Source organism: Cryptomeria japonica, chromosome 9 (assembly GCF_030272615.1).
Source record: "Cryptomeria japonica chromosome 9, Sugi_1.0, whole genome shotgun sequence".
NCBI classification, from domain to species: Eukaryota; Viridiplantae; Streptophyta; class Pinopsida; order Cupressales; family Cupressaceae; genus Cryptomeria; species Cryptomeria japonica.
In genome coordinates, this window is record NC_081413.1 from 56864999 (window position 1) to 56878339 (window position 13341).

Genomic DNA, 13341 nt, shown 5'->3' on the forward strand with positions numbered 1-13341 from the left:
AATAAAATAAACCATCCACATAAATGAACACCATAACACACAAAATTTATACATGGAAAACCTCAAAGAGGAAAAACCACGATGGGATTTGTGACCCACAATATCAGTTCACTGGCCATATGAAAAGATATTACATATAATGGGGGCCTACACTTGCAGGAATGCATATTGCCTAGAGCATAATGCTCATCACTGAAAGAGTCTCACTGACTACAAGCTTTCTGCTAAAGTAAATTACTGAAGATGAACTCAAGAATTCATCTACTATACCAAATAGAGTTCTGGTTCTAGCTCTGCTCTGCACTGGTTCATAAACTCTGAACTACCGGTATCACTTATCCTTCAAGAATGGTTTCCAAGCTATCTACAAATCATTGCATGATAGAACATTCACATACAAAATGATCTTCATACATATACTTCACATTATACAGTTCTGCTAGATATACTCCTATCTCTATCTATTCCATCACCATAACATATTCAAAATGACCTAGTAGACTGACCCATATACCCATTACAAATAATATGCCTTATGTCGGCTTACAATATATTTACAAAATATATTCAATGTCGGCCTTGATAATAATTACAAAATGATTTATTAAATAACTTCTCCTCGATGTTGACTTGCAATGAAGTGTTGATGTCGGTGGCGGTGTAGCCCTGAATGCTCCAAATCCGGTATCTATCGGTATATGCCTCCTAATGCTAGTAAATGACTTCCATCTGATCTTGTTTCCATCAACGACAACAAAATAAATCCAATGAGTGTCAATTGCCAACACGTTTCCCAACATTACACAAACAGTGGGCCAATAAAGTACCAAAAATAAATCATAAAAAAATGTAGATACAACAGAAGAAGATTGCAACCGATAATAGAGCATCTTGCTAATAACCTATTAGACAAACTTCCATAGAAATGAATCCCAAAGTATAAAAAAATCTCAAATAAAGGCCTTTGATAACATAAAATCATCCAATTGCTTCCTTCCAGCATAATGATAAGACCCTAACAAAACCCTCAATAAAATCTAGCTTGAAATAAGATAAGGAGAAAAAATAACAATAAAATTAACCTTAGTAGGATCATATGGATTGTAGACTATGGTAAAGGTCACATAAGATCCCTCGATGAAGACAAATAAAAGAATCTAGGCTATTGAAGGCCACAAACCAAGGCCACCAAAAGAACTAGGCATGTCAACTACTCTCTACTAATACAAAAATGAATAGATAGGTACCATTCACATCACAAACAACTCAAAACTATTCTTCAAAGGTGCTCACAAGTTTACAATGAAAACTGAACTCATCAATTCCTTCATTTGGCTTCTTGATCCTAGCCAATTCACCCAAAACTTGGTTCAAAATCACCAAGTAGTTTGACAACCTTGGTGCATGCTTCTAAAAAGTATTAAGGCTTCATGACCACCCATTTCAACCATTGGTTCACATCCCATAATCTCTCTCTAGATGATTTGCTTCATAAAGGACCTATTTCATAGTAGCCCTATTCAGAGTGTTTTTAGGCCTTAACTCATAAACTTCCTAATGAAATCATAAACCAAATGGAGATTAAAACACCCATTATAAATTTACATAATATATTGCAAAACCACTGGTGGTTTCTTTGGAACATGTGCATCAAAAATGGTCTCCTATGCTATCATAATTAGGACAATTAGGACTCTTTTACAAAGAGACTATCAACAAAACCCTTTCTAATATACAAGACACTACTCAGACCTTCACAATGGGTCTCAAATAGGTCAAATCGATAATTTTTAAGGAAACATATTGTCCCTTAGTCACAAGTTTACAAAATCTTTGTTTTTAAGCAAATATGAGGAGAGTTTCTTAGATATCGCACTTCCACACTTTCCCACACTTCACCAACTATTAAAAATCCTTATAACATGTCTGCACATGCTTTTATAACACTCACAGTACCCCTCCCAGCTACTATTCATCCATTTCCCACTTCATACCTCTCATTTGCACTTAAGAATGTGTCTCAGTCCACATAGTGCATCATCACAAAGCCATAAAAATAACTCAAAAAACATCGTAGGTTATTGAAACACAAAATATATAATATAATATGCCATTCCACCAAGTTACAGTGCCATACAGTGGGTGGAATGGCTAAAACAAAAATGTGTTCTTACAAGGCTTGTTGTTGCCCGTGTATAGGTAGTTTACACAAAAATGCTTATAAAATTCTCAAAACTTAAAGAAATGACTCCAAACCAAATGCAAATGGAAGCTAATTCAGAGCACTATCATTCCATAATAGTTTATTTATTTTTCTTGAGTTCCATGTACATTTGTTTTATATCTCCAACCCCCCATTTGGCCTCTCAAGGGTCTTTTATCCCCTTATGATAGTTTTTCAACCACATTTAACCACTTTTCAAACTAATAATCATTGGGTTTCCAATATGATAACATTACATGATGACAACTTTTAAGTTGACAATTTTTAGCAATCTTTCCTTGTTGTTTACAAAACTTTGTATAAACCACCAAATTGATTTGAAATCACCCTAACATGCCTAAAAGAGGTCAAACATACCTTGGAACAAGATTACATCTAATGACTACATCATTTGACCCATGTGACAACATTTGACAATATTTGCTCCTATAAGCCTATTGGACAATATGACCCCAGAAATTGAACTCAAACCTTCACAAATGGCTCGTATAATTTTATTTAAATACATTAAACATGAAATGAGACTAAAAACTTATATTGGCCTCATAGAGGCATGTGACCAATTAGGTGCTCCTGCACCAGAAAAGGGCACCCCGCCACACCTACAAGAGGTAAATCCACCTCTATAGGAGGCTCCCACATATATTCTCTAGTATAAATTAGACTCATCCATAGGTACCAAGTAGTTGTGTTCACGAGAGCATAAACCAACTCTAGAGGAAACTATGGGGACATAAATGGGAAATGGGTAATAAAGGCCCCTTCACTGTTGAGCCACACTTCCAATTGAAATGCCATTTGGACTAGATTTGCCCAAGTAAGGATAGGGCTAGGCTCCAAAGGAGAAAAATGAGGAAAGACAACGAAGAATAAGACAATAGAATCCCTAACTTGCATGCACCCAAATCTTACAAGACAACCATGAGAAGATCCATCTATAAAAACCCTATAAATTAGTAGTGATAACTTTAAGAAACCCCCCTCAAAAAATTGTATAAAATCTTGGCGAATATTTAATTTTTTTTTAAAATAATAATAATGTTTATTGGCGAATCTTTCCTTTTTATAAAAAAAAATTAATTTTCTTGGTGAATTTGCTTATATCATTTTTTTTGGTAGAAAATATTGGCGAATCTTGGAAAATAATCATTGTATGCATTAATTACTATTGCATTTGCTTTCATTTAAAAATAATCTTTTATTAAAAAGTAAAGGCATGAAGGTTGAAATCATTAATGAGTTTAAGGGTTAGACTATACTTTATTTGGTTTCTACCATTAACTTAAAATAATCTAATAGGCCTCTTTCTATTTTGTGAGATAAAATTTACAAATAGTTTGTAATACTCATGGGGCCAAAAACTGCTTTTAGACTATTGGTTATCATTGAAGTCAACAATTCAAAAGCAATTTCAAACCCCACAAACATTACAACTTGTAGGTACATTTTACCTCATGGAATACAATGAAGGTCATTAGATTATATTTTAAATCAATGGTGGAAACAAAAGATTGTTGATATAACCCTAAAGTAACTAATAATTATGATATATTATTGGTGAGTTAATTTGGATTTCTACAATAAATTATAAAATGTTGGTGAATCTGATCCAATCATGTATCAAATATTGTGGCCAATCTTTAAGTTAAAAAATAAAATAAAAAAAATTCTCTGGCAATTTAAATAACATTAAAATAAAAATTTGTAAAAATGTGGCAATTTGGGTCACCTTAAAAGTTGAAATAATTAGCCAAATTTGATTCCCAAATTTCAAAAAAAGCCAATTGGCGAATATTAGCCACTAAAGTTTTCATTTGAAATTGGCATGAGAGGAGAAAAGAGGATAGGCCCTACCTACATCTAGGTAGTGGAAGCCCTCACACTAAAGAGCTAGTGACAACAAAAATATTTTGAACTAGCCTTAAGGAGACCTGCCAATAAAAAGCCCCTTATAGAAATGACTCACATCACAATAGAATTTCTAATATTTGGAACACCATTCCCTTTGACCAAACACACAATCACCAATGTCATTTTCATAATTTTCAAATGCATCCAAGCAACATCTTCATCACCATAGTCTCCATTGTTGTCGTCTTATTGAATGGCTAGGGTTTTCCTTTCTACAAAACTATTTCTTTTTTTTATAAATCATTCTTTCAATTGCTTATAAAGCATAAATTTGTACAAGAATATTTCATATATCTTCTTGAAACATATTTTTCATTATTAATAATGCAATCTACAAAATAAAGTAAACTTACAAAAATAATATTGTATACACAAACATAACAATGTAATGCATCATTCCTTAAATCTATTTATATATAAAAAATGAAAAATAAAAATAATTAGTCCCATAGGCATATTGCAATGGTAGCACAAAATTAATATACATATAATCCATTTTTAAGGAAGGATATCTTTATTCATTGACTAACAATTTATAATTTAACATTTTCTAGAAAATCCAAATTTTTACAAAGGTTATCCTTATTCAAATAATTTTTAAAAAAATAAACAATATAATTTAAAATAATAATTTATTTGTTTGAACCTAGCTGTAAAAACTTTAAAACATTCCATTTGAAATCAGATTATAATATGTAACTACTAAAACTAATAATACAGTTAAAAGCAATTAATTTATTCCTTTAAACATATCTATATATTTGGAAACATTAGAGTTTGAAATCAAATTATAATTTAAAATTAATTTTATAAACATCTTGACAAAGATATATCTTGAAGGCTAGTTTACATATTTTTCTCTAAAGATGGGTATGCTAGTATATCTTCTATGCACAATCGTAACATATTAATTTATAAATATTTTTCAATCAGTTTGACCATTGCACCCATTTGATGCAACTGCTAACGTTTCTTATTCCATTTTCTAATTTTACTCAAGCAATATTTAAGATTTTTTAATTTATATAATTTATTATGAAACTTCATCAATTTTACAAATTGATTTGTACTCTCTAAAATATTAATTTATAAATATTGTTCTATCAACTTGACCATTACACTCTTTGATGTAAGCATTGACGTTCTTATTCCTCTTTTTTATTTTACTCCAATAGAATTGTACTCTTTCTAACATATTAATTTATAAATATTTTTCTATCAAGTTGAACATTATAGCCTTTTGATGCAAGTGCTAACATTTCTAATCCATTTTGTTATGTTACCCTATCAAATATTTAAGATTTTATAATAATTTGAATGAAGCTTCGCCGATTTTGCAGGTCTGTGTCTTTTCCACTTAAGCAGAGAATCGCAGGGATATCGACTAAGATGAGAGTCTTTTGCACAAAGGAGACAATGCGTACAAGAAGTAATTGGTTTGAAAACTTCCATAGAAAGTTCTCCTTTATTAACCGCCATTAATTTGTTAGCTGTTCTTTTCCAAATATTTGGGGTGGACAAGGTAAAGCAGGCCAAGTCAAGTAAAATGGTTTACCTAGTCTTTTCAAGAGCATCAAATTCTTCGATCATTGGCTATTGAAAACAAAGGAAATTTGTGATTCAGGCCATCAAATAGAGATTTCACTATTAACCAGAAAGTAGAAGATCTTTTTCCAGAACTGCAAGCGTTTCTAACAAGTGTAAGCATTGGGAGTATGGCAGTATCTCGATTAGCTCATGGCCACTGGAAGGAGGCTGTGTTAGGATAAAAAATTGAATTGAAAAGAGTAGATAAACAGAATTAACAATACACAACACAAACAATGAGACACACAGATTTATCGTGGTTCGGCAATTGCATACATCCACACTTGAAGTAGGGGAATCACTCTATTATTCACCAATCTGGTTTACATATACACAACTGCAATCAGCTCCAGCAATTAACATTTAGAAATGATTTACAATCAGCTCTCAAAGAGCTTGCAAAGAGAATATAAATAGCCAAGAGTTTTGGCGGCAAACAAGGAAGGAGTCCGTTGGACTTCAACTTCCACCAATCTCCCACTGAAGGCCAACGAACCACTGCAACAAGTAGATTCCCCCACTCACTTTTGCTATCAGTTATTAGAAAGGCCGAGAGAAGCTCGGCAGAAATCGAACTTCTCCCACTTAACCACTTTAGTGAGCACATCAGCTGGATTCAGGTCGGTATGAATCTTATCTACATGAAACTTGCCTTCTTCGACTATATGGCAAACATAATGACTACGAACATTGACATGTTTTTACCGTGGCTGAGATGTCTGATGTTCAGTCATAAAAATTGCACTACTGTTATCACAAAACAAAGCAAAATCTGATTGCTTCAAACCCAACTCATTGAACAAGAGTTGCAGCCATACCATCTCTTTTGCTCCCTCATAAAGAGCTATGTATTCTGCTTCTGCAGTTGATTGAGCAACTGTATGTTGCAATTTTGAAGCCCAACTAATCGCTGCCCCGTCAAATGTGAAAGCATAACTAGAAGTAGACATTCTTTTGTCTAAGTCACCGGCAAAATCAGAATCGGTAAACCCTTGCAAAATTGCCTTGTCCTTTCCAAACCATAAACAAAAATCAGATGTACCTTTGAGATACCTCAAGATATACTTAACCGCCTCCCAATGTGATTTGCCCGGATTAGCCATAAATCTGCTCACCAATCCCATGGCATGAGCAATGTCCGGTCGAGTAGACACCATAGCATACATGAGGCTTCCAACTGCAGATTTGTATGGAATTTTATCCATAAACTCCTTATCTTCTTGTGTTTTAGGACACAAATGAGAAGACAACTAAAAATGAGAGGCTAAAGGTACACAAACAGACTTAGCATCTGCCATACCAAATTTGTCCAAGACTTCTTTTAATGTAGTCTTGCTGAGATAGTTTGAGTTCTCTCTTTTTGCTATCTCGAAAAAATAGTCATTCGTAGGATCTTCTTTGTTGCCCCTAGATCTTTCGTGGCAAATTCTTTTGCTAAATGAGTCTTAAGTTCACTCACAGTCCTCATGCTTGTGCCGACCACTAGCATATCATCCACATAAAGGAGAAGAATGACAAATTCGCCATTAGGAACCTTCTTGTAATAGATACAAGGATCAGACTCGCTGCGAGTAAACTTGTGATCAATCATGAACTTGTCAAATTTAAGATACCACTGCCGGGGGGCTTGCTTAAGTCCATACAAACTGCGTTTCAATCTGCAATAAAGGTGTTCCTACCCCTTTTTAATAAACCCTTCCGGCTGATGCATAAATAGTTCCTCATCAAGGTCGCCATGGAGAAAAGTCGTCTTCACATCGACTTGTTCAAGTTCAAGATCCTAGGCTACAACTAAGTCCAATACTACTTGGATGGTAGTCATTTTAACTACTGGGGAGAAAATTTCTTTGAAGTCGAGGTCTTGCTGCTAAGCATATCCCTTTACAACCACTCTTGCTCGAAATCTTTTGTGACCATCGGCTTCATCTTTTAATTTGTATACCCATTTATTTCTTAATGCCTTTGTGTCAAGTGGAAGTGGCACCAAATCCCATGTCTGATTTCTCACTAGTGCGTCCATTTCTTCGCACATTGCAACATGCCAGTTATCACAGTTTGCATTTTTACAAGCCTCTTTGTATGTTGGAGGCTCTGTTTGATCAGAGATGAGCAAAGAAGGTTCAACCTCTTCACAAAACAGTAAGTCATAATCAGAAAATTTTGCAGGAGGTCGCCTCTATCTGGTTGATTTCCTTAATTGACTCTCTGTTTCAGTAGTAGAGTCATTCAATTTTTGAGATCCTTGTTTATGCAAATTTATATCTCTCCCATTGTTAATCTGCCTGATAATGTCCCTGTTTTTGGGTTTGGTAATGACCTTGTCTGCAGGGTAATTGAACGCCTGTGGATTTTTATCCACGTGAGTTGCACGCAGATCACAAGAGGATGTACCCGTAGAATTACTTGCCACGGCCTGCCTTTGGCGAGTGTGTGGAGGACGGGGTGCCAAGGCGGCATCTCCTACGGCCTGTGGTTGTCGGAAGTGTAGGGAGTGGGGAGCCGTGGTGGCATCCTCCACAGTCTGCACTAGAGGATGACTCCACGGTGGGACTACGAAGGTGGAGTCTATGGGTACCCCGTGGACTGGACTAGATGGAGCCCGGGAGAGTGGGGAGAAGACTGCGGGAGAATCACGGGGAAGACTGGAAGGGGTGTGCGTGGAGATTGCGGGAAGCTCATGGGAGAGGGAGCAAGGAGCTTGTGGAGGAGTGGAGGAAGCTGTGCGGTGTGGGGATTGCGGTGGGTGTGCAGCGTGGGAAGTTTGCACAATATGCCATGAGGGATGTGGGGTGCAAGAACCACCATAATGTTTAGTATGCGGTGGAGTTGCAGACCTCCGTGTGGGTTGCCCAGCCAATTGGGAATAAAGTGAGCCAACATCACTATAAGAATGATCTTCCAAGTTTCCTCCAACATCAGTGTTATTTTGGGGAGGATTCGCTTTGTTTTGGAGACCTCCAAATTCTGAATTAAATGAAGACCAAACTTTTTCAACACTCACTTCATCATTCTCAGACTGAGAATTGTATTCAACAGATGTAGATGTCATAGGAGCTCCCACTGAATGAGAGACTGGAGGCAGAGCGCTGGTAGTCAAATTCTGAAATAGAGACATAGGGACATAATCTGTCTATGATTTATTTGCATCTTGTATTGCGGGAAAGGAGGTTTCATGAAAGACTACATCTCTGCTGTGAATAATCCTTTTGTGAACTGAATCCCACAATCTGAAACCAAACTGCTCTTCTCCATACCCCACAAAGATACATTTTAGTGACTTTGGATCCAATTTCATTTGCTTTTCCTTGGGTATATGCGAGAAGGCTTCGCATCCAAACATATGAAGATGCGAATATGAAATCCTCTTCCCTTGCCATTTCTCTTCTGGAATACCAAAATCCAATTTAGTTAATGGACTTTGGTTGATTAAATATACTGGTGTGTTACACGCTTCTGCCCAAAATTCTTTTCCTAAACCTGCATTAGACAACATACATCATGCCTTCTCAAGGATTGTTCTATTCATCCTCTCGGCTGCACCGTTTTCTTCAGGAGTGAAAGGAACAACCTCGATTCTTCTAATCCCATTATCAACTCAAAAATCATCAAATTCATGTGAACAAAATTTCCCACCATTATCAGTTTGTAAGCATTTAATCCTATGCCCAATCTGATTTTCAACTAAAGCCTTGAAAATTTTAAATTTTGAAAACATTTCAAATTTCCTAGAAAGCATATAAATCCATACTTTTCTTGTACAATCATCAAGAAATGTTACAAAATAGTTAGCTCCTCCAATGGAGGTTACCTCGGTTGGTCCAAAAACATCCGAGTATACAAGCTCCAGCGGTGTTGTCTTTGTGTCACGCCCACCTTTCAAAAAACTGACTCTCTTTTGTTTGCCATGAAGGCAATGTTCACAAAAGGCTAAGTCAACAAGCTTGAGGCCCGGTAGATGATTTCTTGTATGCGTAACATGGAGTCCTTTCTTGCTAATGTGCCCAAGTCTTTGATGCCAAATATCCGCTTTGTTATCCTCAATCACCATTGCAGCTCCCACTTCACCATGAGTCTTAAATATGTATAGACTTCCCACTTTATTAGTATTTTCAATCAGCATGGTACCATGTGTTACTTTCCATGTATCTGGAAGAAAATTAACATTAAGACCTTGACCAAAGAGTTGTCCAACATATATCAAATTCCACTTCAATTTTGGGACATGGCGAACATCTTTGAGCAGCCATGTTTTATCACCTTCTAATGGCAGCAATACATCCCCTTTGCCTGTAATTTCACAAGCTTTGTTATCTCCTAAAAAAACATTGCCAAAATGACCTTCATGGTAGTTAATGAACGCTTCAAGACATGAGGTAGCATGATAGGAGGCACCGGAATCAAGCACCCATGAATCCGGAGTAGTGTCGCTTGTTGAAAGGATTAAAACACTATCATCTTTATCATAAACTGTATTTGCTTCGCTATCCTGCACTCTCTCTTGTGCTCTTTTTAAATTTCTGCAATCCTTTTTCACATGACCAACTTTGCCACAAAACCAACATTCACCATTTCTGTTTCTAGACTTCGATCTCTTTGCTGATTTCGAACGTCTATGGTAATTATTTCTGCCTCTATTATGACTTCTACATCTATTATCGGTGCTGACCACCGTTAAGGCTTCACTGGATGAAAGTTCATCATTTTTTCTTCTCAAATCCTCGCTGAGAAGAGTAGCTGCTACATCATTAAAAACTAACTTATTTTTACCGGATATAGATGTGCTAACTGCTGTTACAACACCATCCTAGCTACTTGGTAAAGAACATAATAACAAAACAACCTTGCTTTCATCATCTTGTGTCATCCCCACCGAAGTCGCTTGACTAATCAATGTATTGAATTCATTGATGTGGTTTGCCATAGCACAACCTTCTTTCATTTTCAGTTTGTACAAGCGCTTCATAATAAAAACTTTATTTGCACTCGATGCCATTTCATACATGGCAGAGAGTCTATCCCATACATCTTTTGTTGTCGTATCACCCGTGACATTGAAGAGAACATTATTGGACAATGAGAGAAAAATTGTCGCTCTTGCCTTCTTGTCCAATTTTTCCCAATCTTCATCAGCCATCCCAGCTGGCTTCTTTGCTTTCCCTTCAAGCGCAAGTGAAAGATCTTGCTTTATCAGCAAAGACTCCATCTGCACTTTCCATAATCCGAAGCTCTGACCGGAGAACTTCTCTATCTTCATTTCTTCCATGATTCTAGAAATTCAAACACCAAAATCTAAATAGCGATCTAACCTCACTCTGACACCAATTGTTAGCATGAAAAATCGAATTAAAAATAGCAGATAAACAGAATTAACAATACACAACACAAACAATGAGACATACAGATTTATCGTGGTTCGGCAATTGCCTACATCCACACTTGAAGCAGGGGAATCACTTTATTATTCACCAATCTGGTTTACATATACATAGCTACAATCAGCGCCAGCAATTAACCTTTAGAAATGAATTACAATCAGCTCTTAAAGAGCTTGCAAAGAGAATATGAATAGACAAGAGTTTTGGCGGCAAACAAGGAAGGAGTCCATTGAACTTCAACTTCCAACAGGTTGAACATTATTTATTGGGATGTAATACCATATCTCCAAATGAAAAAATTCATGGAGATAGAGAATACACAAGCCAATTAAAGATTTGTGATATGTGGCGAGATATCTAGGGTGCCAACCATTGGAATGGCTTTGTCAATGCCATTAACCCACTTCTCAAAGCAGAGATACTCAAATATGGTGACTTTGCACAGAAATGCTATGATTCATTTGATAACACACCCTCTTCCACATACTATAGAAATTGTAAGCGCAACAAAAGCTCGCTCACCAAGAGACTGGAATTGCTAAATTGTGGGCGTGGATACCAAGTTAACCAAATATATATATGCCAATACGAGTGTTCTGGAGTCCATTTTTGACAAAGAATCAAGCGAAGGTAGTGCTTGGATAGGTTTTATTGCTGTTTACAGTGACCCAAATGAGATAAAGAGATTGGGAAGATGTGACATAGTTGTTGCATGGAGAGGCACGCAAACTCCATTTGAATGGATGCAAAATCTCAGAGACATATTGGTTCCTGTTATGACATCAAAGGCTACAACATGCTCCAACATCCTAATTATTTGAAATCCAGATGCCAGGATAGAGAAGGGTTTTCTCAGTTGTTATATGTCCACCGATGAGGAATCTATCAGATGTAGGAGAGTGCAAGGGAAATTGTAGTGGGTGAGATAACTAGATTAGTAAATGAATACAAAGAGAAAGAAGAAGATTTGAGCATGACGTTTACTGGGCATAGCTTGGGAGCTGCACCAGCAACCCTCAGCGCATATGACATAAAACAAATCATGGTAAATGAATATGGTGGGACCTCAATTCCCGTCACTGTGTTTTCCTTCGCGTCTCCGCGCGTAGGGAACCTGTCATTTACACAACATATGGAAGAGATTGGCGTCAAAGTGTTACGCGTGGTAAACAAGAAGGATTTGGTTCCAAAAATTCCTGGTATTTTTGTCAATGAAAAACTTGGATGGCTGACAAGGCTTCTACATTGGTTTCCCTGGGCATATGTTCATGTGGGAGCAGAGATTAGTTTAGACAACAGCAATTCACCTTTGCTGAAGCTAACGCATAATCCTGCAAACTTCCATAGCTTAGAGGTTTATTTGCACACACTTGATGGCTTTTATGGGCATAACAATTTTCCCTTCAAGCCTTCGAGAAGAGATCCAGCTTTAGTTAACAAACACACTGACTTATTGATTGAAAAGCTGCAAATCCCTTCTAACTGGTGGGACAAGAGAAATAAAGAAGTGGTGAAACGCATCGATGGCATATTGGTCTACTCCCCCTCAACTCCAACGCATGTTCCTCTTCGTCAAACTTCCCTCTAATCTATTCCCCTTCATTGTTTGATTCCTTTATGGTTGATGATGGATTCCTTTTGCTGAGGGAGAAATCCAGCATTCTCTGACAGCCTCTCGCAATCTACCAACGCATCCTTGAATGTCTTTTCTCCACGTTTACTTTTGCCACAAGAAGAGTCACTTGTCAAATGGCCATCCTCAGCCAAGTCATGGGCCATAAAATAACAAAAGAACTACTCAACGGACTACAATAAATGCACAAAGAAAATGGACATGGAAAGGACTAGAAAGCCAGGCCTAGCCTAGTGTCACTCGAATGCTCGCTCGAGTGATATTGTCCTTCTAGACAACTAATGTGGTAGGCTAATTGTGTTGCCTATGTGGCAGTCAAACTACAAAGCTGGTAGTTGAAATGGTTAAGTTGGTGATCAAAATGTGGATGTCACTTATGACATTAGTAATATTTCATTAATAAGGTATAGACTTACATGTGTAGGTCTATATAGACCTATAAAAAATCATGCCTACTTTTTCCAAAACAAATCAACATTTTTTGAATTTTTTTCTCAAAAATTTGAGTGATTGAAATTTTTTGTTTTGAACCTATGATTGATCCATCTATGTAAAAACATGTATGGATGTACATGTCCGTGTGACCATATTAGTTTCCATATAGTCAAAGT

General features: G+C 36.5%; 1 protein-coding gene across 1 annotated transcript; it reads left to right on the forward strand.

Moving 5' to 3' along the window:
• Window positions 1–12070: 12070 nt before the first annotated feature.
• LOC131040495 (phospholipase A1-Igamma2, chloroplastic-like) lies at window positions 12071–12685 on the forward strand. Its single transcript, XM_057973436.2, has one exon. It carries the CDS (start codon window positions 12071–12073, stop codon window positions 12683–12685), a length of 615 nt encoding a protein of 204 aa, XP_057829419.2.
• Window positions 12686–13341: the final 656 nt, after the last annotated feature.

Excerpts from the sequence above, each read along its gene's own strand:
- LOC131040495 (XM_057973436.2), top strand. The coding sequence starts at position 12,071 with ATGACGTTTACTGGGCATAGCTTGGGAGCTGCACCAGCAACCCTCAGC.